Source organism: Clarias gariepinus, chromosome 1 (assembly GCF_024256425.1).
Source record: "Clarias gariepinus isolate MV-2021 ecotype Netherlands chromosome 1, CGAR_prim_01v2, whole genome shotgun sequence".
Taxonomy (NCBI): Eukaryota; Metazoa; Chordata; class Actinopteri; order Siluriformes; family Clariidae; genus Clarias; species Clarias gariepinus.
This window is the reverse complement of record NC_071100.1, coordinates 34,047,276-34,074,889: the sequence shown is the minus strand read 5'-3', so window position 1 is coordinate 34,074,889 and position 27,614 is coordinate 34,047,276. Positions and strand designations below refer to the sequence as shown.

General features: G+C 37.8%; 2 protein-coding genes across 5 annotated transcripts in view; both read left to right on the top strand.

Annotated features, from left to right (window-relative positions):
- The window catches only part of LOC128525453 (ADAMTS-like protein 1), a 120,114-nt gene extending 100,704 nt beyond the window's left edge, over positions 1-19,410 (top strand). For 2 of the 4 annotated variants that reach the window (XM_053497517.1, XM_053497518.1), the window contains 12 exons: positions 2,138-2,285; positions 2,384-2,468; positions 6,328-6,620; positions 10,133-10,262; positions 11,932-12,142; positions 12,464-12,643; positions 13,179-13,332; positions 13,836-14,838; positions 14,958-15,085; positions 17,627-17,723; positions 18,249-18,435; positions 19,213-19,410. In XM_053497517.1, the coding sequence (XP_053353492.1) occupies positions 2,138-2,285; positions 2,384-2,468; positions 6,328-6,620; positions 10,133-10,262; positions 11,932-12,142; positions 12,464-12,643; positions 13,179-13,332; positions 13,836-14,838; positions 14,958-15,085; positions 17,627-17,723; positions 18,249-18,435; positions 19,213-19,374 (2,778 nt within the window). In that variant the 3' untranslated portion in view covers positions 19,375-19,410. Of the gene's footprint in view, positions 1-2,137; positions 2,286-2,383; positions 2,473-6,327; positions 6,621-10,132; positions 10,263-11,931; positions 12,143-12,463; positions 12,644-13,178; positions 13,333-13,835; positions 14,839-14,957; positions 15,086-17,626; positions 17,724-18,248; positions 18,436-19,212 lie in introns of those variants that run through there. The other 2 variants (XR_008360761.1, XM_053497519.1) reach the window with 2 other exon arrangements.
- Positions 19,411-22,060: 2,650 nt separating this feature from the next.
- On the top strand, positions 22,061-26,708 carry LOC128525494 (NACHT, LRR and PYD domains-containing protein 1 homolog). Its single transcript, XM_053497520.1, has 6 exons — positions 22,061-22,698; positions 23,086-24,799; positions 24,909-24,992; positions 25,095-25,178; positions 25,347-25,424; positions 26,059-26,708. Exons 1-6 carry the CDS (start codon positions 22,395-22,397, stop codon positions 26,384-26,386), a joined length of 2,592 nt encoding a protein of 863 aa, XP_053353495.1. The 5' UTR covers positions 22,061-22,394; the 3' UTR covers positions 26,387-26,708.
- Positions 26,709-27,614: the final 906 nt, after the last annotated feature.

The following is a 27,614-nucleotide window of genomic DNA, read 5'->3' as shown; positions in this document are numbered from 1 at the left end:
TTTTCCCCTTCAACAGAAATAATAATTTAGCACCTCAGGTTTGCCCCTGGGCTTTGTGCTGTTCACAGTTAAATATGTATAATAGCCAGACCTTATGGTAACTCTGAATTATCCTAACGTTCCTGCAACTAACATTATTACATCTATAACTATATGTTTTTCCTGATCTCATACTGCAGTCCAGCACAATGTGAGAATTACAAAAGAGAGATAAAAAAAAAAAACGTAGATTCTACATTTAGGCATTTAGCAGCACTTATCCAGACTTACATTTTTACCTCGTTATACATCGGGTTAAAGGGCCTTGCTTAAAGAACCAACAGGGACAACTTGGTGGTCATAAGATTTGAACCTGGGACCTTCCGTATGATAGTCCAATGCCTTAACCACTGAGCTACCCCTGATTTGGAAGCTAGAAGCACCCACTAAAAGACCTTGATATAAAACATTACAGGTCAGTGTTATTAACCGTATCAAGCTAGAGGGCTTTGCATCACTGCAAGTTGCTGAGCGCAGAAAACTTTACAACTCTTAAAAATTTTACAAGCCTTAAATCTAGTATCGAAACAAGCCAAAAATTCCATCTGAGAACAAAAACATGATTAGGTTCAGTATCTTAATCTTAAATGAGGAGCTGAGTATCAGACTCGCCATAGAATCACATTTGTATCTCTCGTGATTGTTTTTCTTTATTCATAGAGTAAATTTCCTTTTAAAACAGAATAACCAAGAATTAATGAACCCTCCTGAAAAAATGTGAAAACCTGGGATTTTGCTTCCCCATGACTATTCGTCTTTCTAAACCTCTTTTAAATGCTTGTATTGGCTGAAGACACTTTTAATAAGCATTTTATAAGTATCTAGAGTTTTTAGGCTTCTTCCTTTTCTTTTGGCACAGGGCTTGGGGTGAATGGTTCCAGTTCCATGTTGTCAGTAAAGAAACAATAATTACTACTCTGTGCATATGAAATGCAGGCATGTGCTTTATGGATCTGTCAGTCCATAAAGTATACAAGTTGCAAATCCCTATTTAATGCACTGTATATAACTCATGTTTCTTGCGTGGCAAACTATTTTATAATGCTGGACTAGCACTTACAGTACACCTGCAGATGTATTTATTTTTATAATGATACAGGATACAGTTGTGGTCGGAAATCTACATACACTCATCACCAACACAAATGTCATGGCAATATTGGGCTTTCAGTGATTTCTTTGAACTGGTCTTTTTCCTGGACAGAATGATTGTACATCATATATCTTTAATAGAAGAAAAAAAACATGAATTTGAAGCACAATGTTTAATTTATTTTGGGTTTTCGGACTTCAACACAGGGTCAAAATTAGTATGTATTTTAATTTGCTAAGCTCATGCCTTTCATCTTCCTTTTAGTCATAATGATTGACTACAGCTGGTAGATTCTCTGTGCCAAGAGGAAAAAAAGGGCTTGTTTGACAGCACTCATTGTATTGACCAAAACAATACTATAGGTTTGTCTAAGGAGCTCAGTTCAGATCTTAGAATGAAAATAGTAGATTTACACACCCCTATACAAGATATTCCAAGATCACTCTAAACAATTGTAAGTGCAAATTATTATGAGGTATAGCTACTTTGCCAAGATTTTAAAGACCCTCCAAGATGGTAGGAAGTTAGTTCGGATAGTAAGGAACAACCTAGGAGCTACCAAAGCATACATAGCTGTTAAAATTACTGCTCAATCATTTGTGTCACTGTCTAAAGATAAGCAAGTTTTACATAACCATGCACTTAAGGCTGCCGACCAAGAAACAAGCCCCTGCCCCCAAATCCACAACTTTAAACTTGACACTAAAGTTTACAGCTGACCAAAAAAACCTTTTGAAGAAATGATTTAGCCAGAACTTTGTTAAGGGGGTAAGGTATGGCATTTAATCCTAGGAACACTTTACCAACTGTTAAGCATGGTGGTGGTAGCATTCTGATTTGGGGCTGTTTTGCTGCTGGTGGAACTGGGGCATCGCACAAAGTGGATGGAATATTGAATAACATAAATCATCAGCTAAATATTCAACATCAAAACTTGGACAAAATGTATTCTCTCATTATATATATATGGGTATATGAAAATGTTTAAATATATGTCATTCACAGTGCACAGTTACCTGTGGACAAGGCCTACGTTATAGAGTGGTGCTGTGCATTGATCACAGAGGGCTACATGCTGGTGGCTGCAATCCAATCACAAAGCCACACATAAAGGAAGACTGTCTGGTTCCTGTTCCTTGCTACAAGCCTGCAGGTACACAGTGTTCATGTTTGCTGTTTAACTGTACATTAGCATCATTTGGTGTGTGGTATGATCTGACTAATTTGGTTTTCTTTTCTTCTTTCATTCAGAGAAGCTACCAGTTGAGGCGAAGCCACCTTGGTTCAAGCAAGCCATAGAACTTGAGGAAGATACAGTCGTTTCTGAGGAACCAACGTAAGTGTGTAGATTAGCTCAAAAACTGTTGAAAAAGTCACCGTAAAAGACCATTTATTTGGCTTGTTGCTTTCAAAGAGGTACATAAATTCTCTTTTATTCCATTGTTCTTTTCAACCCCTTAGACTTATGAGGACTTCTTACTTACAGTTGTTACTTTCAATGCCATATACTGTACATTTTCTTATTTGTTTCAACCTGTTCTACATCCTGTGGTGGATCAACTGTAATGCATAAAACCTGTAATAATTTACCATTATTTTTCATATATGTCATTATTTTATAACATCATAAATTATGATGTTATAAAAGGTAAATAATTGAGTAGGCTGGCTGCTACTTCTTAGAGTACCTCTTAGAGTTCCAGCTATTTGACTGGTGGTTTAACAGTCACATCTCTTATTTCTTATCCGGATGTGTAAATCCCAAGACTGGCAAAATTCATTTGCTCGTCTCAATTGTAAGTCACTTCGCATAAAAGCATAAGAAAACGTATGCTGTTACAAGACTGAGGGACTTAAGTCTGAAACTGACAGGTCTTTGGGTTAAAATAAAGAGATTGGTAGAAATAGAGTGAACTGAAAGAAAATTTTGGTCAACGGAACAGGGGAGCATAACTATTTGAGCTAAAGTTCTGTTGGAACCATTAGTTTATTGGGGTAAATGATGATTTTTACAGATGACTAGGACTGAACAATGGCGTCTACTGATGCACTACACAAACCTATGGTGATTTACAGTGCTGTATTTTTAACTTTGAATTGTGGGGCTAAAGGGGTAAATATGGGGCCTAAGCATACAGTACATGAACTTGAAGTAGCTGAATTTGTTGGGGATAAAGTTGAAGTAGCATGAACAAGCATCTGGTGCTAGTCATGCATTTTGCTTAAGGTGAAAGCCACAAAAAAAAGTAGAATTTGGAACATACGCTTTAATCTCTTGGAGACTCGTTTCGTTGTATGACTTCATGAAATTTCGAGGCAAAGCCTGATTTATATAGCCCTTAAAATTCATTTCAACAATGCAGTAACCATTGTGATCTAAAGAAATACTTTTAACCATAAGGGAAGCATTGGAATGGATGAAATGGTTGGATTCTGTTTCATATGCATTTCACTATTCTCTCTTCCAACTCTATATCACTATAACTCAATAAGTATATTAAGTCATGTATGTACAATGATTCTTTGGTTACATGCTTTGTGGAAATCTATAAAAGTATAAGGAATGTGCATACAATCACCTTTGAAAGACCTCAGCTTTGATCTATGCTGGATGATGCTTTATATGTTTTAACACTGCCGACCTGTTTCTCTCTAAGTTTTTTGAGAGTTATGCAGAGTGAGAGAATCGTCCATTGCAAAAGCATATGATTTTGCTCTTTGCAAGAGGCATGTCTTCCCCTCAAAGCACATAAATAACCGCATATAATACGCTGTCGCCCAGAAGCCAACAACAATATCTGCTTGCCATATGGGCGCAGGCGTACGGATGCGAAAGGAACAAGAAGGAAATTCCTGTGTTAGACTTATTGCACCTCTGCTGCCAAGCCTTAAGCCTGCCATTTTTATTTTCTTCAAATACACTTTAAACCGCTGTAGCAATTACTTGCAAAGATCAAGATTAAAACACATTGCCCAAGTTTGACAATTTTGACCATGATAGACAATAGACAATTTGTCAACCGCTATCAGTGTAAGACAGGCCGTAGTGTTGCTATAAGTGTAACAGAAGAAAAAGTCTCTCACATCAAATGACTGTCTGTATTGGGAGAAATGTAATCTGAGTAAATGTTTCATTGTTGATGCGTTAACCAAAATTTTGGATGCATCCTGCAGGATGTTGTAAAAAGACCACTAGGGTGCTTGTTGAGGACCATCAGAACCTAGTTATTGGTTTCTCAGTGCACTGGGTCATAAAAAGAGGAAGCATGCTTATGCTGTGGTTTCACAGTTCAGTCAGCAAAAAAAATCTGCATGACAGTCTCAGAGGCATGATCACAATAACTGGCTACAAGGAGCTAAGACTGAATAGAGAACAATTACAGATCTTGACTATTATGTCCACAGGCTCACACTTACAGACTATTATGTCCACGGGTTTCTTACAGATGGCAAGGCATTACCATATGCTTTAAACAGCTGATGACAGTTAAAGTACTCTCGTCTTCTTTGCACAGTATTTTTGTACCAATGACTTGGTATTTATTTGGGATGCAGATGGATGAATGTCTGCTCAGTAGAAACCAAGATTGGCTTGCGATTTTAATGAAAGAGTTTTGTTGACTCAAAAGGAAATTGCACTTGATGGATCTTTAGCAGAGATCTGAATTACGATGGTGTCTGGGCTTCTAGAAGATAATTAAAATGTCAGGTTTCCTGAGTACTGATGGTTTGGGTGGTTTATTTGCAGGACGATTTTATATATAACGCTCTTCAGAAGGCATTAGTGCTCCTGAATCATCTTAAATTCCTTAGAGCTGATCTGTTGGACGGTGACAGCAAAGGCGGGAATACAGAGCGGATGAGCCTGCTCTAAACTAAATTAATAGTCACTCTGGCATTATTCACCAAGGACCAGACAATGCAATATTATCATGAATCCTAGGTACTGGTTTGACAGATGGATGAATCTGTACTTGTGATTCTGCATTTTGCTTAAGGATCTAAAACTAATATCCCAGTTTTATAATATTTTTTTTTTCATTTGAAAGAAACCCAGGAAATTATTTGTCCCTCCTGAATAGTTTGGAGTGTGAATTATAGTGGGACAGCAACATTTTACCACCCCAAATGCATATTATAAAATATAAGGGTGAGTCAAAAATTATCCACACTCTGGCTGTAGAATTTAATTTATTTTAAACGCATTATTTTTCAACATAATCTCCTTGCTTTTCAATACGCTTTGTCCATCCGTCAACAAGCATTCATAATCCCTCATTAAAAATGTTTTAGGCTGAGCTGCTGGCCATGAATGCACCACTGTCCTCACTTCTTCATCAGAAGTGAATCTTTGTCCTTGTCGGACTGCTTTCATGGACCAAGTAGGTGAAAGGCCGATGGAGAAACACCAGGGCTAAAGTTTTTGCCGAGTGTCCACAGTGTGTGCAGAAGTGTGAGGACGTGTGTTGTCATGCAAGACATGAAAGTTAGGCTTTGGTTTTTCAATAAGTGTCACACTCTAATGAGCACTGTTAATTATTGAATCTTTTTTTTCTACTAATGTTAAATGTTAAGATAAGACCAAGACCAAGTGCGGCCAACAGGAGTTTTATATACTGTACCTGGAATGGGGATAATATTTGTCTCACCCTTGTACATAAAAAAAAACAATAATAATAATAATAATAATAATAATAATAAAAGCTCGATTTTTGGAATCGGTGTGGTGATACATAACCACACTCTACTAACTATAGCTTACAAAAGTAAATGATAATTAGGTTCATTTTCCTTGTGGTTCACAGTTTGTTTGTTTTTGTATCCACAATATAAATAGCTATTCTACCTCTCAGGTTGACAATAGGAAACACTTGCTCCAAGAGAAGCTATAAAAACACTGATCTCATAATATTTCCACTTTCCTGTTTGATTTTTAACCATGAGGAAGCATGCATCAACGTAGTTTATTCAAGAGTGTTGAGGTTTAATGCCTAACAGCTGCTTAAAGAATTGCAATAACAGCTGGATGTGAGAAAGTGCAGTTTATGAACTTAGCTATAAATATGTAAAGTAAAATATGAGAAAAATGAAATTAGTACCAGTAGGAAGCCAGATTGTCAAAAAGGCTTTTTATTAGTGTCAAATTATATTAGAATTTCACATCAGAGTTTGTTTTGTGTCAATTTGTGTTGCAGGTTCATTCGGGGAGCTTGGGGGCCCTGCAGTAGATCATGTGGTGCCGGCACACAGAGGCGCACAGTGAAGTGTCAGGTGTTGCTGTCTTTCTCGCAGACAGTTGCTGATCTTCCGGATGATGAGTGTGAGGGACAGAAGCCCCCAGAGATGCAACCCTGTTACCGCACACCCTGTCCTGGAGTGAGAACTGAGCCGGAGAGCGAGAAATTCAGAAACACAGCCACAGAGCAAGAGGAGCTGCATGACTGGGAGTACGATGGGTTCACTGAATGCTCCGAGATGTGTGGTGGAGGTGAGTTGCTTCTAGTCCAAACGACTAGACTAGAAAATCTATTACTTTAAAAAAGACATCATTTTGGTGAGTTCATGTACACTGTATGACCAGAAGTTTGTGGACACCCGTTCATTTCGCCCATATCTGCTTTGGGAACATCTCATTATAGATTGAGTCTCCCTTTGCTGGTATAATAACCCGAACATTTCTGAAAAGGCTTTCCACTAGATTTTGCTTTCCGCTGTGCAGCTGCAAGTGTATTAGTGATGTAAGGGACTGATGTTGTTCCAGGAGGCCTGGGGTGCACTCAGCGTTCCTATTATTCATTATGAAGGTGTTCAGTGGGAGCAAGGTCAGGACTGCAGGCCACTAGAATTCTTCCACACCAGTTCTGGCAAACCATGTTTTTATGGCTGTCGCTGTTGTCATACTGAAACATTTCGACAGCTGTATCTTGTAGTGCAACAGAATCCAAAAGTCTAATAGATAATTGTGTAATAGGCAACAGTTTGGCAAAACCCCACATATGGTTGTAAAGGACATGCAATCATTTTCACTTTCTATAGGTCTGTGAGATTTCCTTAAAGAGAAATGTAAGATTATTGACTCAGGATTCGGGTCATCTGAACGACTTGGCCAGTCAAGAATATTCCATACTTTAGCTCTAAAAATGTCTTTTGGGTGTTCATCCTGCTGTTAGGTAAAGTGCTGTTGACTGACTTTGGGGACTTTTAGCTGGATCTGATCGGTTGGGATGCTTTTGTACACTTCAGAGTTCATCCCGAGCTGCTGTCATCAGTCATATCATTAATAAAGACCAGTGAACAATTCCACTAGCGTCTATCGTTGCCTATGCCGTGATGTTTTACAGATGTGGTTCCTATGCTTTGGACCCTGAACAGGTCTATTTATCTATATACTCTCTCCCTTGCATGACTCCGATACACGTTAATCTTGATTTCATCTGTCAATATGACTATACACCACAGCTCTAATTGCTTTCTCATGTATTTTCAGCAATATCACTGTTCTTAGGGCTTAAGAGGGGTTTATATCTTTGGAGAAACTCTGTGAGGTCATTCTTTGGCACATCTATTTGTGCATAAATCTTAGATAGTCTTGATTTTGTTTTTCTTTCTTTTGTTTTTGGATCATGATTGAAAGCATTATTTAGTCATTTGTGACTTTGGCACTTTCGGTTGCTATAGTCTTCCAGGTTGTTGGTTCTCGTTGTGTGTTCTTGTTGGTTGTTAGCTACTCTGGAGTTTTTATTCAGTGAACAAAAATAATAACAAGATTAAAAAAGCAGAACTGCATCCATCTGCAGTTGACATCAGTTATAAACTCCCTCGATATAGACAAGTTTGAGGAACTGCCAGAGCCGTAATTCACAGACCACACTGATGGTGCTGCCATTGCTACCTTTAGGTTTTCATCCAGTGTTTTTCAGTGTTTACAGGATCGTAGTAGTAGGGATGATATTTAATCCAGCCCTAGGACTCGACCATATTGAAATACATAATGTATATAAATGTAAGGACTATTAAATAGATACAGATATGGGCATTGTAAATTTGTGTGTTGACTTGGCCTCCAGCTTTCCAGGATCTGAATTCAACTGCACATATATAGGATAGGCTAGACAGACATATCCAATCCTTGGACACCCTTGGCAATTTACAGGACTTAAAGTACTTTTTTTTAATATTTCATTGGCGCCAGATACCACAGCACACCTGCACGGTAATAAGAAAGGTGGACTTAATGTTATGTCTGATCGGTGTAATATAAAAGATAATGTTTTTGGTTCATTCTAATCTTTTTAGGTTCACAATGTCAACAAAGACAACACAAGCCATTAGAACTAAATGACTATTCTAGTCATTTTTGTTCCTTCACTAATAATTTAATAACATAATATATGTGTTATTGAATACCATGTCAAGAAATGCCAACTTGGTGTGAAGAATGAGGATACCATGTGTATGGTGACCTATAATTGCAAATGCTTAATTTTAAGACCTACATATGCTCATACCAAAGCTTTTTCACTTAATAGTCCTTTCGAATGGAACTACAACAAGAGGAAATTGTAGAAACAGAACATACACCAGACATGATCCTCGTACTAAAATACTGTACCATTTCGCTGAAAAAATACCTTGGTTCACTGTTGGCATGCTGTTATTTCTCACATATTATTACACAACCATTAAATATACTTGCTATGCATCTCTCTCTCTCTCTCTCTCTCTCTCTCTCTCTCTCACACACACACACACACACACACACACACACACACTTTAGGAATGGAGTCCTGTATAGCATCACACTCACAGCCTCTTTGATGTGGTAGACACAAATTTCAAGGCTCATTATTGGCTCTGACACCGCTAACAGAACGAAAGCTGAATGACTCATTCATTCATTAGTCTGGGTCTCGCACAATGTCCTGCATGCTGCAAAAAATTATCACCCGCTCTGTTTGGATTAGCTGCTACACAACCTAGCATGTTTTTTATGTAATTTGGTTCATTAAGTGTAATCAAGGAGTGTTTAGATTTAAGCTAAATGAGTCATTTTATGTGCTTCGCTAATTATGCCTTAGCACTGTGTGTGTGTGTGTGTGTGTGCCTGTAACCTTGCGTGCGTGATTACGCCGATGTGCATGCGCTCAATACACACGCTTCATCTAGAATCCCGACTCCACCATGGCACACGGTTATGCACGTCTGCTTCTGCTCTAGAAGCACAGCACATGAACGCCTTGTGGTGCTTTGTCTTACTTTGACATATACAGCTATATTTTCACTGTCTCGGACCCTGTAACTGTCAGGTCTTTCCTTCCCTGACTCCATATCTTTTTTTAAATCCTTACAGTATAGATTTATGATTTCCTTGCTTAATGACAGCCGGTTGCTCTCCCAGCTAACTCATTATCAGCCCCATCATGACCTTCTGTAATGATCTCTGACTTATCTCATCTCTAATATTCTTATAAGGAGACCTTGTCTTAGTTCGGTGTGAGCTGAATCCCTTTTGTAATTATTGAAAAATTAGTTCCTGTCAGAGTCGTTTAATATTGTAAGGTTGCAGTTTCAGTGGGGAAAGCAGCTCTAGGATTAGCGTAATGTCTGGCAAGCATCCACGGTACGGTGTAATTATGAGAAATTATAAATGAACTGCTTTGTTGCACCAATTGTGAAATCATTTGCTTTGATACCAATCGCTGTACGGAGTTGCATGGGTTGCTTGGGTTGCTTCCCTCCACCACCATCCCCAACTTTTTCCCACACAACATGACATAATACGTAAGATTCCTGGATGGAGAAACACATCTAATATTTCACATGACTCGTATATCTGTACCTCTGTCTGTACAGTCGAAATGTGGCATGTGGTTACCGGTATGTTCATAATCCCTTTTGAAATGTCACTCAGTGAGTTGATGGATTCACTCCGTTAATGAGATGTAATATAATACGTGGTTTCTTACTTCATTAGTTTTTTAAATATAATTTGTGCCTTAGGGATAAAAGAGGCAGTAGTGATCTGTTTGAACAAGCAGACGAGAGAAGCCGCAGATGAAAGTGAGTGTGTGAGCACACAGCGACCTCTTCAACTTGTGCAGACCTGCAATACTGAACCTTGTCCACCCAGGTAAGTTCATGACCGTGTGTGTATGTGTTTGTCTTTGGTCCGAATGCCACAATTTGGTAAAGATTTATAGTTGTGGTGTTACTGTATTTAAATTTTACTAAATTGCAAATATAATCAATACTTCCTTAAATTAAAAGGAAGTTTTAATTAAAAAATGTAAAAAGTCCAAGAATGATATTTCTGTGCGAGACAACTGTCTCTTAGAATTAGAAAGCTATGCTTTGGTAATAAAAATGAACCCTTTCCCAAGGTCAGGAAATGAAGCCTACATGCATATTTTAATCAGCGCTTAAGGGTCAGGTATATTCGTTTCGTATACAGCTATGAGATATGCATTGTAGAGACAAGTCTTTGCCTCCGAGGCTTATCTGCCTCATGCAGTGATGGATCCATCACCTAAACCAGTGTCTCATATTCATTAAAGTTTGTAATGGAAAAGGAAACAAGCGTTTAAGTTATATGTGTTTATAGGTTAATTACTAGTATGTACTGACAAGACTACTATAAGAAATTCTTGGCAAGCTGAAATACATAACATAATATAGGCAAGAGTTTAAGTGTTAAATTATGTATTTTGCATGTGCTAGTGAGAAGTATGTTTTAAAGCATTAAATTCGCTGATGTTAAAATATACAGTAAAGTGTGTAAAATGTGTTGGTCTAAGACTGGAAAATCCATACCGCCCACCTACACTACGTTTCATTGTGCTGGACTTCCACAACTCATGCCATGGACATAAAAACCCAGCCTGTTTTTCCAAGTGTTGCTTTTGTTTTCAAGCACAACAAACTTTGTGTTCTGCTTGTTTCCTTTGGCTATTGCCAGTTCGTAACCGGGCCCTTAACACTGCCTCTAGTGCTTTGGTTGCGCTCCTTATAAAGGGAATTTGCAGCTTTTCTCCTCCAGCCTGAACTGTCATATCATCGGCGGAGACCCAGACTGACTGCTCGGCTGCAGGGGTGTGCTGCTAGGATTGAGATAACTGCTGGTGGTCCTGGTGTGTCTGAGGTGTTGGTCTATTCCAACTTCAGCTGTTGCCACTATCAGAGTTAAAGAGGTAACCCTCAGGTCAAAGGCACCAGTGGGATCGTGATTTTCTCAGTGCGGCGATTATGTAGATATTTGATCATGTCCATGTGAGCCTCATTCTTGAACCTCATGGCTTAAATTTTATTTGACGGAGCACAGATTTTCCTTCAAAATGTGAATAGTTTATGAACAATTGTAATAATTGACAAAATATGTAAATAAAGCAAGCAAACCAACTAAATCTGTTTATGATTTTGAAGTCATTTCAAAATTTGGACTCACCTACTCATAGAATATATTTTTTTTCAATTTTATGAAGACTTTACACTATGAAATAACTTGGAAATATAACAAAAACAGCTGTTAAACTAAGGTGTATTACAAGTAGCTTTGCTTTACCTTTAGCATTATCTCACCATGCTTGATAGGGAGCCACTTTTTTCAGCAAAGTTCCCACATATGCTGCACACTTGTTAGACAAATGAAAGCCACTTGGAGGAACTTGTTCTGAAAATAAATGAATAAATAGCTATCACATTCAATATATTTGCCTTATATTACAACTTTCAAGAAACCATCCTGTAGATCAAAAACATGCATTTGTTTGCAGTTCTTTTATTGGTTCTTTATGTCTGTCCAGGTGGAAGCTGGAGGCCTGGAGCTCCTGTTCAGCAACATGTGGTGTTGGCCTCCAGACTCGAGCTGTCACCTGCACACTGAAAGTAAGCGCACACAGCAACCACACCGAAAGGGTTGAAGATGAGAAGTGTCGGCAGCCCAAGCCCTCCTCTTTGCAGGCCTGTAATCGTTTTGATTGCCCTCCCATGTGGGATCCACAGGAATGGAGTCAGGTACGATATGAAAATGCTCCGGTCTTGCAGAATTCTCAAAGGGGTGTGGTGAAACAAAATAACAATACCATATGTTGAAAATTGAGCCTTGCAGCATCTTGTTCAGTGTAACTACACTTCTAATGATGTATATGCCTTGCATATAATTATTAGGTCAAACTTGACCTGAACCCATAGCAATATCAAGCAGCATATTAATAAAAAGCCTTCTTGTAATTTCCCAGAGTGCATTGTGTGATAGAAGTTTGGCTTTTTAGTTAGGTCATAGCCCTGGCAGCCAATGCAAGGTGAGTTCAATTAGAAGTCTTTGTCTCTGCACAGTGTTCTCATATATGCGGAGGTGGCCATCAGAAGAGGGACGTGATGTGTAAGCAGCGAATGGCAGATGGAAGTGTACTGGAGTTACCTGAAACCTTCTGTCCCTCTCCAAGCTTGCCCACAATGCAGCCTTGTGGCCTAATAGACTGCCCTGCTCAGTGGGTCTTCTCAAATTGGACACAGGTCAGGAACATATATTCTCTTAAAGAAACTGATGTCATGTTCCTGGTCAGGTTTCAAAACTCTGTCGACCAAATTATTACTGTTCATACTTTTTGTGCAGCTACAGGGTTCAACGTTGTTTTATTGTGTGTTTTGTGTACGGAATGTCACCCTTAAACGCTCTTGGCAAACTTAATAAATTGTTACGGTTTTAGAATGACTTCATTGGCCTCACCAAGGTTATGTTACTGTAATATTAAGCACAGGTTTATATTCCATTCTGTGGTTTTTCTGTCACACTGACTTGACAGAAAAGTGTTTGAAAGTTACAAAAGAATTTGTTGCATTTAGTGAGGTTGACGGATCCCACAATAATGGCTTCTTTTCTCTTTTTTTTACTGTGAGATAAATTCATATGGCTAATGGATTTCAACACTTACATTACTCATGCCAGGGTTACCATAACAGCTCCTGGCCATGAGTTTTCTCCAGCAGAGTTGCTAAATGTGGTCATCTGTACATAGTGAATGATCATGCTTATTTGTCGCTTGTCCAGTGTTCAGCAACCTGTGGAGAAGGGACCCAGAGGTTGCTAGTGATGTGCAGGAGGATGGAGTTGAATGGACAGTACCGAACTTTGATTCCAGAGGCCTGCGCTTCTGTTCCGAAGCCCTCGACAGCTCGATCGTGCTCCTCTGGACCCTGTGAGAGTAAGAGACCTTTGGCTCTATGCCAGCTTCTGTTTCAGATTGCAAAATGCAGCACACACTAAAAAATTCCAATCTGACTGTGATGAATCTGCGAAGAGTCCAGGTTAAAATACAAACGCTGTTATTAATCACTCTATTGTCTTATTGTCCAAGACTTATTTATGTATTTAATAGTTTATGTTGTTGTTCACATTATGAGCCAGAAACTGTCCTACAAGGCATCTAAATATGTTATTCATTAGGTTTTTAAAAAAAAATTAAGGATAGCAAGGAAGATAGCAGGAGACATGCATAAAGTACAAGAAGTGGGAGCACTTATAAGAGCAATATGAAAAATATCCAGTGGGCTGATAGAGAACGTGGAATTGTAGTATTACAGTGCCAGGGAATTCTTTTTGCTCTTTGCTCCAGCAAAACTTTTGGGTTGTTTGCCTCCTTTTATATTTAGTCAGTGAATCAGCAGATTTTATTACAGTAATGAGACCTGCATGTTTTGTTTACAGAGACTTTCAAGCCAGCAGCTGCAAAACCAGATCCTGCTATTTTGACCCAGAGGAAGGTCTATATTCAATGGAGGAAAGGCCCCAAACTGCATTTTGTTGTTGGTGGATACGCTTACTTGCTTCCATGGACCACAATCGTGCTTAGTTGCCCAACCCGTCATTTTCGAAAAGGCCATGTTCACTGGTTAAAGGATGGAAAACCACTGCTACTACTGCCCCATATTTCTATATCCCCTGTGGGTTACATCAAGATCCAGCAGATCCGTGTCTTAGATGCAGGGATGTATACTTGTGTTGCTGGCCAAGCACAGGAAAATTTTGTCCTCAAACTTCTTGGAAGCAAGATGAAGGTGTCAGTTCCAGAAGCTGACATCTGGACAACAGATGGTAACAAATCCTCAGCAAAGACTTACCAAGTATCATCTAAGGAGAAAGAAATTCTCGCTTTTAATCGCTATGATGTAGTCGTGCAGCACTTGCTTAATTTTAAAGATTTGTCAATGGAGATTTTTGTCTCTAAAGAACTGCTGGGTGAAGATGAGGTTTTTGATTCTCAGAGCCCTCAGGTGTTGGTGGCAGACATGGAAAAACTTGATGAGATATCTCGTAACTTATCTGGTGGACTCCAGAGCACACAAAAGGAGGAACTTATTACTCAACTTTTAGAGGAACTAACCAAAAAGACTGGTGAAAACAATGATTCCACCTTGGAAGCCCATGAGAAACAAGAATTCACATCAAAGGAGTATCTTGCTCAAGGAAATGATTTAAGACTGGCTTCTCAGTCCACCAGACAATGGAAGGGACCTCTTAGAAGACCAGTGATTGTTCAGAAATTTTCAAGGGTGTTCAAGTACCCTCATGAAATTGTGACTAGTACTGGTAGTTTTGTTGTAGTCCCAAGGCAAGCCATGAGGGTGGAACTTAAATGTGAAGTCCAAGGCAACCCAAAGCCAGTAATAAGTTGGACAAAAGAGGGAATGGAGTTAAAAAATGGCAGCAGGTAAGAGTGGACATTGCATGGTTTTTTATTTTTGTAGTAGTGTCAAAACACATTAGCAATGGAAAAAAAGGCTGTCATTATATGGCTTTCAGTAGTTTTGTTGTCCTGTGTCGTGGCAGAGTAGGCCTGATGCCAGACATCTCCCTGTTCATTGAGGTTCCCAAGGAGACTGACTTTGGATTTTATACTTGCCATGCCGCAAATGATCTGGGGTCCACCTCGCTGTCTTTTCAACTGCAAAAAGCAGGTAAATAAAGTTACACAGAAACTAACCACCTGGGGATCTGGGTTGAAGTAGGTGTAGATTTAAAGGTTTTCTCAAAATAGGTGAGGTTATGATGGTCTGACAGCATCTATTAATGTTCATTACTGTAGGGAAAGCAGAACAGATGTTTTTTTACTTGTTTCAAGTTAATTGCATTCTTTGATTTCAACAGTAAGTAAAATTTTTTGGATTTAGTCATCTATTTACCATTTCTAATCAATGGTGAAATGTCTAATGAAATCCTTGGTTATCCAGAAATTTAGCTCACACACATGTACATGAGAATGCATAATGCATACATAAGGAATTTTTTTATGTACAGAAGGAATATGTTAATTTCCTGTCCATATAAACAAGTAAGCTGACCTTCTATTTAACGTTTCAGTTGCCAGTACTGGTAGTGACATGAAATGGAGGTCAGCCATGAGCCATGTCAATTTTGTGATTACTTCCTGACCTTGTAGCCGTGGAGAACAAAGCCCGGCCATTCCTGTTGTGCTGGACTTTCTCCCAGCATCCATCAACAATTAGAAGATCCAGAGAGCATTTCAAAACAAATTAGGGTAGCGTACCTTGTAGTAGGGTGGATAAGAGCCAGTGTAACTGTGAATTATGTTTAACATTCCTACTTGTAAAACATCATCTGCCGTGAAAAGTATTTGAAAGTCTTGTTTAGTTTGAATTATCCTAATGATATATGGATGTCAGAACTCTTTTACTTGAAACACAGTGGAACACGAACAGCCAGGTTAAAGATTAGTGTAAAAACTAGTCCAATTTATTCCTTAAAACCAAGAGAAACATGACCACTTTCAATTTTTATGTCCTGTATATAATTGTAGAGCTTCGAATTATGAAGTTGTTTAATGTTAAAAGGTAGATCAATGCCAGTAACATAAATGGTATATCACTTAAATGCCACAGGTAATACATTCCACTTTATTAGGAACACTACACTAATACTTGATAAGGCTCCATTTGATTTTACAATATCTTTAATTCCACTTGGCATTGATTCCACATTGTGTTGGAAACATGTGTTTGCGATTGTGGTCCATGTTGACATGATTGCATCACATAATTGCTGCAGAGTTTGTCAGCTCAAAATTGAAATCCCCTGGTCTACCACATCCCAGAGCTGCTCTATTGGATTTAGAAGTTCCAGTCTTTAACTGTTTGTTTTTGAGGAGCTTGTGCTTTCTGTTGGCACAGATTTCTGATGTTGGCAATCCGATGTGGTCTTCTGATGTTGTAGTCCAAGTTTGAAGTATTTTTTTTTTTTTCTGAGTTGCTTTTCTGCTCACCACAGCTATCCTAAGTGGTTATTTGAGTTACCATAGGCTTCATGATAGTTCGAGCAAATCTGGTAATTTTTCTCTGACCAATCTTATCAACAGGGTGCTTCAACCCACAGTCGCTCACTGTTTACTTTTTATGCTTTTTCTATGCATTTTTTTTCTGTCTAACACGTAGTGACTGGTGACTGTTTTGCATAAATCCCAGGAGATCAACATTGTCTGAAATACTCATATGAGCCCATCCTGTATCATCAACTGTACCAATATTGATATATATATATATGTATATATATACTCAGCAAAAAAAGAAACGTCCCTTTTTCAGGACTGTGTATTTCAACAATAATGTAAAAATCCAAAGAACTTTACAGATCTACATTGTAAATTGTTTAAATAATGTTTTTCATGCATGTTCAATTAACCATAATTAATTAATTAACATGCACCTGTGGAATGGTCGTTAAGACCTTAACAGCTTACAGAAAGTAGGTATTTAAGGTCACAGTTCTAAAAACGCAGGACACTAAAGAGACTTGTCTACCGACTGTAAAAAACACCCAAAGAAAAATGCCCAGGGTCCCTGCTCATCTGCGTGGACGTGCATTAGGCATGCTGCAGAGAGGCATGAGGACTGCTGATGTGGCTAGGGCAATAAATTGCCATGTCTGCACTGTGAGACGTCTAAGACAGCGCTACAGGGAGACAGGAAGGACAGCTGATCATCCTCGCAGTGGAAGACCACGTGTAACAACACCTGCACAGGATCATCCGAATATCACACCTGCGTGACAGGTACAGGATGGCCACAACAACTGCCCGAGTCACACCAGGAACACACAATCCCTCCATCAGTGCTCAGACTGTCTGCAATAGGCAGTCCATGAGGAGGAGATGCACTGCAGTACTTCAAGCAGCTGATACTGAGTGGTACTTTTGATTTTGGGGCTCCCTTCATTCAGGGACACATTCTGAAACATTTTTAGTTTGTCTTATGGTGTTGACTCTTTTAGTGTTCATACAAATATTTATACATTAAGTTTACTGAAAGTAAAAACAGTTGAAAGACAGAGGACTTTTCTTTTTTTGCTGAGTATATATATATATATATATATATATATATATATATATATATATAAATAATATAAAATTGTATTTATTATATTTAATGTATTTTATTATTAATGTTAATGTATTTTAACAGATTGGGTTTTTATTCATTCCACAGGAAGTGGCTGTACAGTTGGTACAACCAAAAAGAACAGCTCATGTTCTAGCAATTTCCAGTCATCTGCAGGCTGCAATGGACAACACTGCCCCCACAGGTACCAGAACAGTACTGCATTGCCACCTGAATCTTCTGGCTTTGCATCTGATCTTACTGAATATAAACCAATCATAAATATTTAAAGACCATATGTTACCATGTAATAATAATAAAAAACTGTAGTTGAAGGGACTCTGGTGTTTTTCTGTTGATTAAAGAAGCTTAAATGATTATTTAAAAAAAAATTAATAATAAAATATATTATGAAATTAATGTTGGCTTGTTGGAAGCAAATAACTTTTTAATAAAATAAAACTAATTGCAATGAATGGTGGAATGGTGGTTTATGCAGTCAAGTTTTACTGAATTTACCTATATTGCGCTTCATATCTAATCAGCCTACTCACTACCTTATCATAGCTGTATCTAAATAGACTTGTCTTGATTCATCTGTGATGTTTTTTGTGTTTGTGTATAAAGTTCCATTCGCTTCTTGTGTATGTCATCTAGGTTAATATGTTCTCAACATTTCTTGCGCCCTTTTCCTACGCTCTTTCATAACCTTCCTGCTTTTATACCTCAGATGGCACGTGTCCTCGTGGTCTCCTTGCTCTGTAAGCTGTGGTGGAGGGATACAGAGGCGCAATGTTACTTGTCTTTGGGCTGCAAAGGGAGGGCGCTCTTGCATGAGTGCTGGTAGAAAGCCAACAGAAACCAAGTCCTGTAACCCGCAACCCTGCGTTGCCTGGACAACAACCCCATGGGGCCTTGTGAGTAAAACGTCACGAGAGTAATGACAACTCAGTCATATGATGATGAATAAGAATAGGAAGAGTGTTGTGCCATAGTTTCTAAGAATATTTGCCATCTACCTATAATCTTTAAATTCGATAGTTAAATAATAAATTATAATTTTAAATAATTAAAATCAGTTGAAATGAATATATGTACAAGTTAGATGAACTGTATATGAACTTGTCTATTCCATGCCTCAAAGCAAAGGCATGCAACCAATATAAGGAAATATATGGGGTTATATTACATTTTTATGTAGTATACACACTGACAAGTATTAATAATCCGAAACACCCCAAGCTCATTTTGTACATTATATTGTTGTTGCAGATGTCTTTTTTTTCCTTATAACTGCATACTAAATTCAGTAGTTGTTTAATTTATTTATTATTTTCTTATCTTATATTTTCAATTTGTAAAACTATACTTTATAAATATTATAAGTTTATAAGTTATGCAGTATAATTCATTTATGACTATTACTTTCTTTTTTGATTCTCGTATACGTACATTTAATGGCCTTTACACAAAGGTTGCTTTACACAACAGATTACTCACAAAGAAAGTTACCAGACCAAAATTGTCATCAGCAAGCTTTCTGAGGAAGTAAACTTACCACGGTCTACTTCCAAAGAAAGAAGAAACAAGAGAAAAAAATCCCTAAGTGAGGTCGTTGCACAGTAAAAAGTCATTTGTTTCCAGATCTGACAATAGGATTGCAGTATTATGATATGACTTTGTGTTTTGCACAGTGCCATGGGCAGTGTGTTGGACCACAGAAAGCACTACAGCACAGACATGTTTTCTGTCAAGACAAGAACAGAACTAGGGTCGCCCATCAGTTGTGCAGCAGGCAGCCCAGGCAAGAGATCTTCAGGATTTGTTCAAATTATACAATATTTTGCCTTATTTAATGTGTGTCTTTTGATTATAGTTGTTAAATTATTCATCTGAGTTGTTTTACTTCAGTGAGTCTATTTTGGATAATTGCAGAGATGTTTTGCATGTATTAAATGAAAGAATGCTACCCACCATAGCGAATTAATGGGACAGAATACATGTTATTACTCTTACTTCTCAGGCCTCCCTCACTTAGAAACTGCACCACAGACGCCTGCGCTCTGCATTGGCGTGTTGGGCCTTGGACCCAGTGCACTGCTACCTGCGGTCGTCATGGTTTTCAGTCACGCCACGTCACATGCGTGCACCGCCGTACTGGAAAGCTAGCTCGGGAATTTCACTGTGCCTGGAGGCCTCGCCCTGCAAGCTGGCAGCGTTGCAACATTCTGTCTTGTGGGAGAAGTACGAATCATCCTGTAATTCAAGTTGTGCACTGACATGCCCGGTCAAAGCTTTAAAAAACAAAAACAACAATGTTACAGTTATGATAAACAGCAAATGTGACATGCAAATGTAGTGTTTAAAAATCAAGTTTGTCTTGTCCTGCATGTACTAGATTCCTTTCTCATAAAGCCAAGTTGCCTTGAAGGATTGTACATAGGGGATTTCCAGAGTCTAGATCTCACATTTAAAAGTTATTTGCTTTTAATATAAATATTTCGCCCCATAAAACTGTACCACTGTCAGTGTAAAAAGTTGCTTCGTTGTGTTCCCAGGTGATTGCCAAGACAGCACCAGGTACTGTGAGAAGGTCCGACAGCTGGAACTTTGCCCCCTACCCCAGTTTAAAGCACGTTGCTGCCGGTCCTGCAGAGACACCTGAGACTCTACCAGGACTGAAGCACAGAAACAGAGACTAATCAAGATTCTTATGAACACCTACAAACCCACCACACAAACCAGCACATGATCCAAAGACGAAGGTGTGTGAGGGTTTGGGGTCACCAGGTCATCCTTTAATCAGCCCAATGACAAGTGGAGGGTGAGACTGGATGCAAACTGTAAAGTAATGAACATTGATTTTAATTTAACTTCAATGAAGGCTTTGATTTAATTATATTTTATTTTTGGTTTACTCTTTCCATGGTTTTGCATTTCCTGCCTGTCTGATGGTCCAGAAAGATGTAAAAACATTTTGAATTCACTGGATTGCACATCCTAGATTATATTCATATAAAGGTCACATATTCGCTAGTTGTAAACGAATATCCACACTGGTTTAAAGCCTTTGATCGGAACAATTTCATCAGTGTAACCCAAATTGGCAAACTGGAAAACCATCTAGTATATTGGAAACTTGTTATATTTCTGTAATCTGCCACGCAAAGGAACGGTAGATAAAAATGACAGATGTATATTCAAATATAGTCTCTGAAATAATGTTACTATGAAGATGTTTGAATTTTAACTAATGAAAAAAAGCTGCACTAATGTTATTTGGACATGTTTTAATAATTGGCAATTTATCCTATCACCCAGTATTACAAATGTGACTTCACAAAAAAAGGGACTTCAGTATATGGAAACCCTGATAGCTTTGCACTCATAATTTCCAGATCCATTTTTAAATGTGCCTGGGTATTGTTTCATTATTTTTATTATTGTTTGGTTTTGCTCGTGTTATTGTTTTATAAATTGAACTTGTCCTTGTTTTTGTCCAAGATTTAACCACTTATCAATTTAATATAGTTGTGCCTAGTATGGATCATCCCTAAATAAGGGTTTCATAATATAATCATAATAAACTTCCCATTAAACTAAGGCATAGGGAATAAAATTACACCCTTTTAGAAAATATTAAAAACTCATGAATTTCATATGTTACAGGTCTTATTGTTTTTTTTAGCACAGTCCCTAGAAACTGGGCCCTAAAACTAAATAATCATTTAGGAGCTAAAAAAAAATACTGCTGAAAATACATCTTTTAGGAATTTTCTTTTACAGTGAAGGTGTTTTCACAGAGCTATTTATTTCTTTGTTTGATTTATATAAGTGCAATTTGTCTGCAGATGAAACGTCATTGTGATGAAACTATCCAAGCCTATATTTTCTATGTCATTGCTCATCACTAGTAGTAGGTCAATTTTTTAATAGCAAATCGTGATTTTTTTTTTTTTTTTACTGTAGTAAGTAAATATTAGGTTTGGCACAGGCATACAGGTACAATGTACAGTATATGTCAGAGATACTGGTTCCATGGTCATTTATTTTTTCCAATAAATAATATTTCTTCAAATCCCAAGAGACCATTTGTTGTAAATCATGAGCCTTTGCTCATTTTTCCCCCTAAAATTTTACCAATCACAATTAGAACTTTAATAAAAGTCAACAAACAGTTGTAAAGTTATTTTTGTTAAAATTATTAATGAATTATCTGAAGTGTTAACGGCCGGCTCTCACATGTTTCTCGGCCAGGAGACAGAGACACACACACAGATAAACACAACATGCATGATGTTGCCTGATGATCTCTCTCTGTTTCTTGTCAGAAAAAGACAGTTTTTATATGTTTGGCCAAATGCTTGGTGTCATGTACATTAGTTATAGAACATAAGTACATAAGGCCATTTTACCATGTCTTGCTGAAATCTGGGTGGACAAAGAGTGGAAGTTTCCATCCGAAGGTGAACAAGGAAGTGTTAGATTAAGAAAGGGGGAGAGAAGCATAGAAGTCAAACTTGGAGAGAGCAGGGAAAGTTACATTAATATCAGACTGAAAGAGATAGTAGGAGGAGACAAGAGAAATGTCACACAATGTCATGAAACCTTACAGTACAGCATTTCTTAGTATCAATACGGAAGTCCTACTTCCTCTTTTGGTTTCTGTATTGTGATATGCTACGATTCTGGATGACTCATTATGAAAGCAATAACCCAAGTAAGCTACATATTTGGAGTTGGACAGTTTTGGTTGGTTTGCAATTTGATAGAGAGATGATCTTGGAAGGACATTTCTTTCAACTTTTGACGGATTTCTTGGAGCACGACAAACCTGATTTATGTCTTTAATTCTAAATGCAGAAATAGTTTTGTTATGACATTATCTGGAACACCCGATCCCTGCCTACAGAGCCTCAGGGATCGCCGTGTTACTCTTGTGGACAAACTCGAGTTCCACATTGATTCACTTATAGACGTATTAGTTACAAAGAAGGTTCTCACTAGAGATGATAGAGAGGAGATACAATATGAGAAGGGGCCACGTGGAAAGGTCCGCAAAGTTCTGGATATATTGGAGGGCAAGGGGGAAGAGGCTGCCCGAATCTTTATTTCTGTAAGTAGGCAACTTGGAGAGTCGATCATAAAAGCTGATGATCACTGTCTAAAAGAGACATCAGGTAAGTGAATTAATAACATGGAATAAAAACATCTTTAAAAAATGTAAACAAATCAACAACTGGATGATTGTAATCTCTGATGTAGTATAGTATAAAATGTGTTTATATACTACTATGTAAGATGTGTATTTTAAAAGTATTTAATGTGTAAATTGTGTAATTTGTGTCGTTATGAAGTATTTAATGTGTGTATTATTTTTACAGTACATTTTTTATGTACAATATTATTGCAATGAGTCACAATATAAGGCAATATAAGGTATTTAATGTCATGTGTGTTGTTAAATGGTATTTTATGTGTACATTATGTAATGTAGTTAAATAGGATTGTATGTGCATACTATACAGTATAAGGTGTGTGGTTAAATAGGGTTTTATGTGTTTCAGAATACCAGAAGATCATAGCAAAACATAAAGCCGTCTTAAAACGCAGAAGTGAGTGTATCCTGTACTATAACACACGTCATGGAGAGAAGATTCCTTTTTCTGAACATTATGTCAATCTGTTGATTGTAAAAGGTCACCATAGTTTAGAAATAAAAAGACATGAGGTTTTAACTTTTGGACAGCAGCGCATTTCTCTGCAGCAGAAAGCTACGGAGCAGAGACTAATCAAGCCAGCACAGCTGTTTTCCAGTGAAACTGGCAAAAAGACAGGCAAAAAGATTTTAGTGACTGGAGTAGCAGGGATTGGGAAAACTGTCCTAGTCCAGAAAATTCTTTGCGATTTCAGTAATCACAAAGAGCATCAGTCTTTTGATTTCATTATTCACCTAACCTTCAGGGACTTGAATCTTGTCAGCAAGCCAGTAAGCTTACGAGAACTTATTCTCCGTAAAAATGGACATCTTGCTAAGCATCTGGACACCATCACTGAAAATGATGCTAAACTCTTGATCATTTTGGATGGCTTTGATGAATTTAAGCACTACAGAAGTTGTGATGTGGATGTCTTTTTGACAGATCTTGATGAGGAGGGCGAGGTGGTGGAAGTCTTATCCAGCCTAATGATAGGAGAACTCCTCCCAGGAGCCTCTGTGCTGATTACCAGCAGGCCCGTGGCTGTTAACTACATTCCCATTGGATCCATTGACTGCTTTGTTGTGATAACTGGATTCTCGACTGTCGAGATCCATGACTTCTTCCAACGTTTCTTTCAGGATGAGGAGTTAGCTACACAGATGTTCAAAATAGTGGCAACAAATGAATTGATGCTTACTCTCTGCTACATACCAGCCTTCTGTCATATTGTGTGTAGCATTCTTAAAGAAAGTAATGGGCTGTACCCAACTAACTCAAGGACAATGACTGATATCTACGTGCAGTACTTGCTGGCATTGGTCAAATCACACACAAACAATCGAATTGAATCGTTAAACATTGTCACTGGCATAAACCATCAGGGACACTTACAGGAAATCCTGTTAAAGCTTGGCAGGTTGGCATATCAGAAATTAATTAATCAAGAAACTCTCTTTTATAGCAACAATGATGAAATAGCTAGATGTGTTATCGCAAGCGCTTTTCTAGACAAAACATCCATTCAGGAGCCAGGTTGCACAGAAGACATGTATTCCTTTACACATCTCACAATACAGGAGTTTTTTGCTGCACTTTATTGTGCCATGGCAGATGTATCCTTATCAGACACACTAGGTTCAGGCAATGAATACAGTATCAATAGTCTGCCAGGAAACCTTGATCTGTTTATGAGATTTCTTTCTGGTCTGCTATCAGAAAGAAACCAAGAACTGCTCTCCAGAAATATCGGGTTTCAAAAGCAGCAAGATAAAATGCAATCCTTCCGACAGAAACTGATATCGGATACTCAGGCCACTTGTGAGAATGGCGCTTACATTCTAACACAGTTGCACTGCATTTTAGAGCAACAGGATGTGCTACTAATTCAGGAGCTCAAGCTGCAAGGTATGCGCATCAACCTCAGTGATGTCACTTTGTCCACCATGGACTACACTGCCGTGAAGCACTTTCTCAATGAAATGCAACTTACTATGTCAGAAATGGATCTGACCGGGACGAACATCAATGCTGAATCACTAAGAGATTTACAGCCGTACTTGCTCAGATGTGAGAAACTATGGTGAGTCTAAGTTCTAAGTGTTAGACAGAATATGCAGGCTTGATCCTGAATTATAACTAATATTGTCAAATTTACAGCCGTGCATTTAATGGTCTGATATCTAATGTAGGCTGGGGGAAAATAGTCTGGATCTGGATGCGATCAAGGTAGTTGCTGACATCCTACAAGCTTCTGATGTCTTAAAGGAAATTGGGTAAAGGTTTATTTCTTCAACATTCAATTCATGATTTACTGTTTTGCCACATAAAATATTGCAGTAGTAATACCTTAGGATACATTGACCTTATGGATACAGTTTAGGATGGACAAACATCGGTGACGAGCATGTTTTTCTACTCACAAATGCTATCGAAACTAAGCAAGCACTCACAGACCTCTGGTGAGTTGATATTTTCCTCTACTTAAACCAAACTTTTATGTAAACATATATATAAAAAAATATATACCTCTTATATAGATTACATAACACATAAACCAGGTATTAAACTATATGAAGAACACACATCATTTTATAAATTAAGACTATTTTTGCCTCTGTTTTGCTTAGGATGGAGGGGAACAGTATCACTTTTGCAGGCTTATCACCCTTAAGTGCTTTTACACCTTCTCCTCTTGAGAGAGTTGTGTAAGTTGAGCAATGACTACAGATACACAGTAGGATTATTATGGGGTGTCTGAATATAAGAAGGACTTTGTATTGTATGAGAGGTGTTCAAGTCAACAAAACACATTTATGATATTAAAAACTAGCTTTATTTCCCTGCTGCACTAATACACTTATCACAGTGTTTCACTAATCCTTAGATACCATTAAGGTATAAGGTTTTCTCAATACCCCAGAGCCATGTTTGGACTGCCTGCTTCATATCTGAAACTCTAGCCTCCCGGGAACTCTTTAATGCCCCCAAACATGTGGAAATTACAGTACAGATGCTGAGTAGCTCCCAGTCGAGTTCCTGTCATGTGCAAGTGGTGTGGTGAGCATATGAGGAATTTGACCAACTCAATTTGAAGGAGTTTCTGGCCATTAAAGGAGTTCTTGAGAGGCCAGTGTTTCGCCATTAACAATGATGTGAAGCAGGTAGTCCGATCATAGTTCTGGTTTAGTTTTTTACTCTCATAAATGTGTTCTGTTCTGCCACACTATCAAAGGTTCAGCTTTGACTTAAACACCCATTATATATTGTTTCTTATTGGACACTATTATGGTATAATTATATTAAAGAGTTAAGTAACAATACATCTGTGATTTTGTTTAGTGCCATCTGGAACAATGTAACTGATGATGAAGGTGAGCGCCTCAACAGCCTCTGTCCTGAGCCCTGTTTCGCTGTGTCCTTCACAGAAAACAATATGTGGAAAGATTGGGCAAACTGGGTTCTTCAAAGATGTGAAGTGAGTAGCAATGAGAAGCTGGTGACAATCCTGTACAAAGTGTGTGACATATCTGTCCGTCGTTTAGAAAGCCAGTGGGCCAAGGCTTTTTACACAAACCTGACTAAATTAATAAGGACACGAATCGAGCAGTGCTTGGAAGAGGATGTGCGAAAGAAACTGGTGAAGTTTGAGACAATTCTGACCACATAGAGGAGTTTACACTGCTGGAATTTAAGAGAATTTAGAAGCTGTTTTATATATGTAGACCAAAGACAAAATTTGTCCCCTTATATTATTTCTGATGATGTTGTAATACTTTATATTGTAATATTTAATATTTAATATTTCATATGTATAATTGCTAATTTGTATTTATTTATTAATTTACTTTTATTATTATTTACTGAGATTGTTTTATTTCTCAACATTTGAGCAATATGTCCTCAGAGGTAACTGCATTGATATTTATCATCAGTGTTTACAGCTGTTCTATTTTACTTTATGGCTAATATTAATAAAATAATACATTAGTGATGTTATGGCATTTTTTTTCTTGCTAAATTAAATTCTGGACAAATATGGTACTTAACCTAAGGGGATTTATCAGCCACTGTTGTGGTACATGTCACATTTAGCTGATTTGATCAAATCTGACAGTCCTTCACTCCTACACTCAGAATTCCCCTACACTTTTACTGGCATCATTTTCTAATCTAGCAACAGATGAGATCCTGAAAGTCACATGCTCCTTCAATCCTACCACATGACCGTTAGATCCAATCATTTCCAAAATTATATCCCATCAACACATCAAGAGATTTTTTTCCCTGACGGCACAAGTATATTCCAGGACTATATTCAGTTTGTCTGGGAGCATGAGAAATAATTTTTACCTATGAAGTGGCTACACACATTGTGTACTGTAATCAAAACTAAAGATAATTTAATTAAATAAACTTTCTTTGGCCAGACACCGTAGATTAGCAATCTATTGAACAAAAAAATGTGTTGTCTGTGTGCTTTTCTTTTTATATTTTCTACACAATGGATTTTTTTGACTGGCGATAAGCGGTATAGCGGTATAGAAGATAAGCGATAAGCTGTATAGAAGATGATTTACAATATATTAAAAGGTCTTGGTATAACTGTAGAAAAACTAAACCAGGAAGGTGACTGACATAGCCACTGCCATTTATGTGGGGTAAAGAAGAACTAGTTATTTTAATCAAGAATATTGTGTAACACCATGGAACAAGTAAAGCTTTCAAAATTCCCTTAACCTTTTGTACATCTTTCCATATTCCACTTTCAATAATTATTTTATTTATTCTAAGCACATCGATCCACTAAACAAGTCTAGACACCTAAATATAAAACCTCATCAAACCTCATCAAAGCGACAGTAGCTTTTTTTTTTTGTCATCAGAATCAGGTTTTA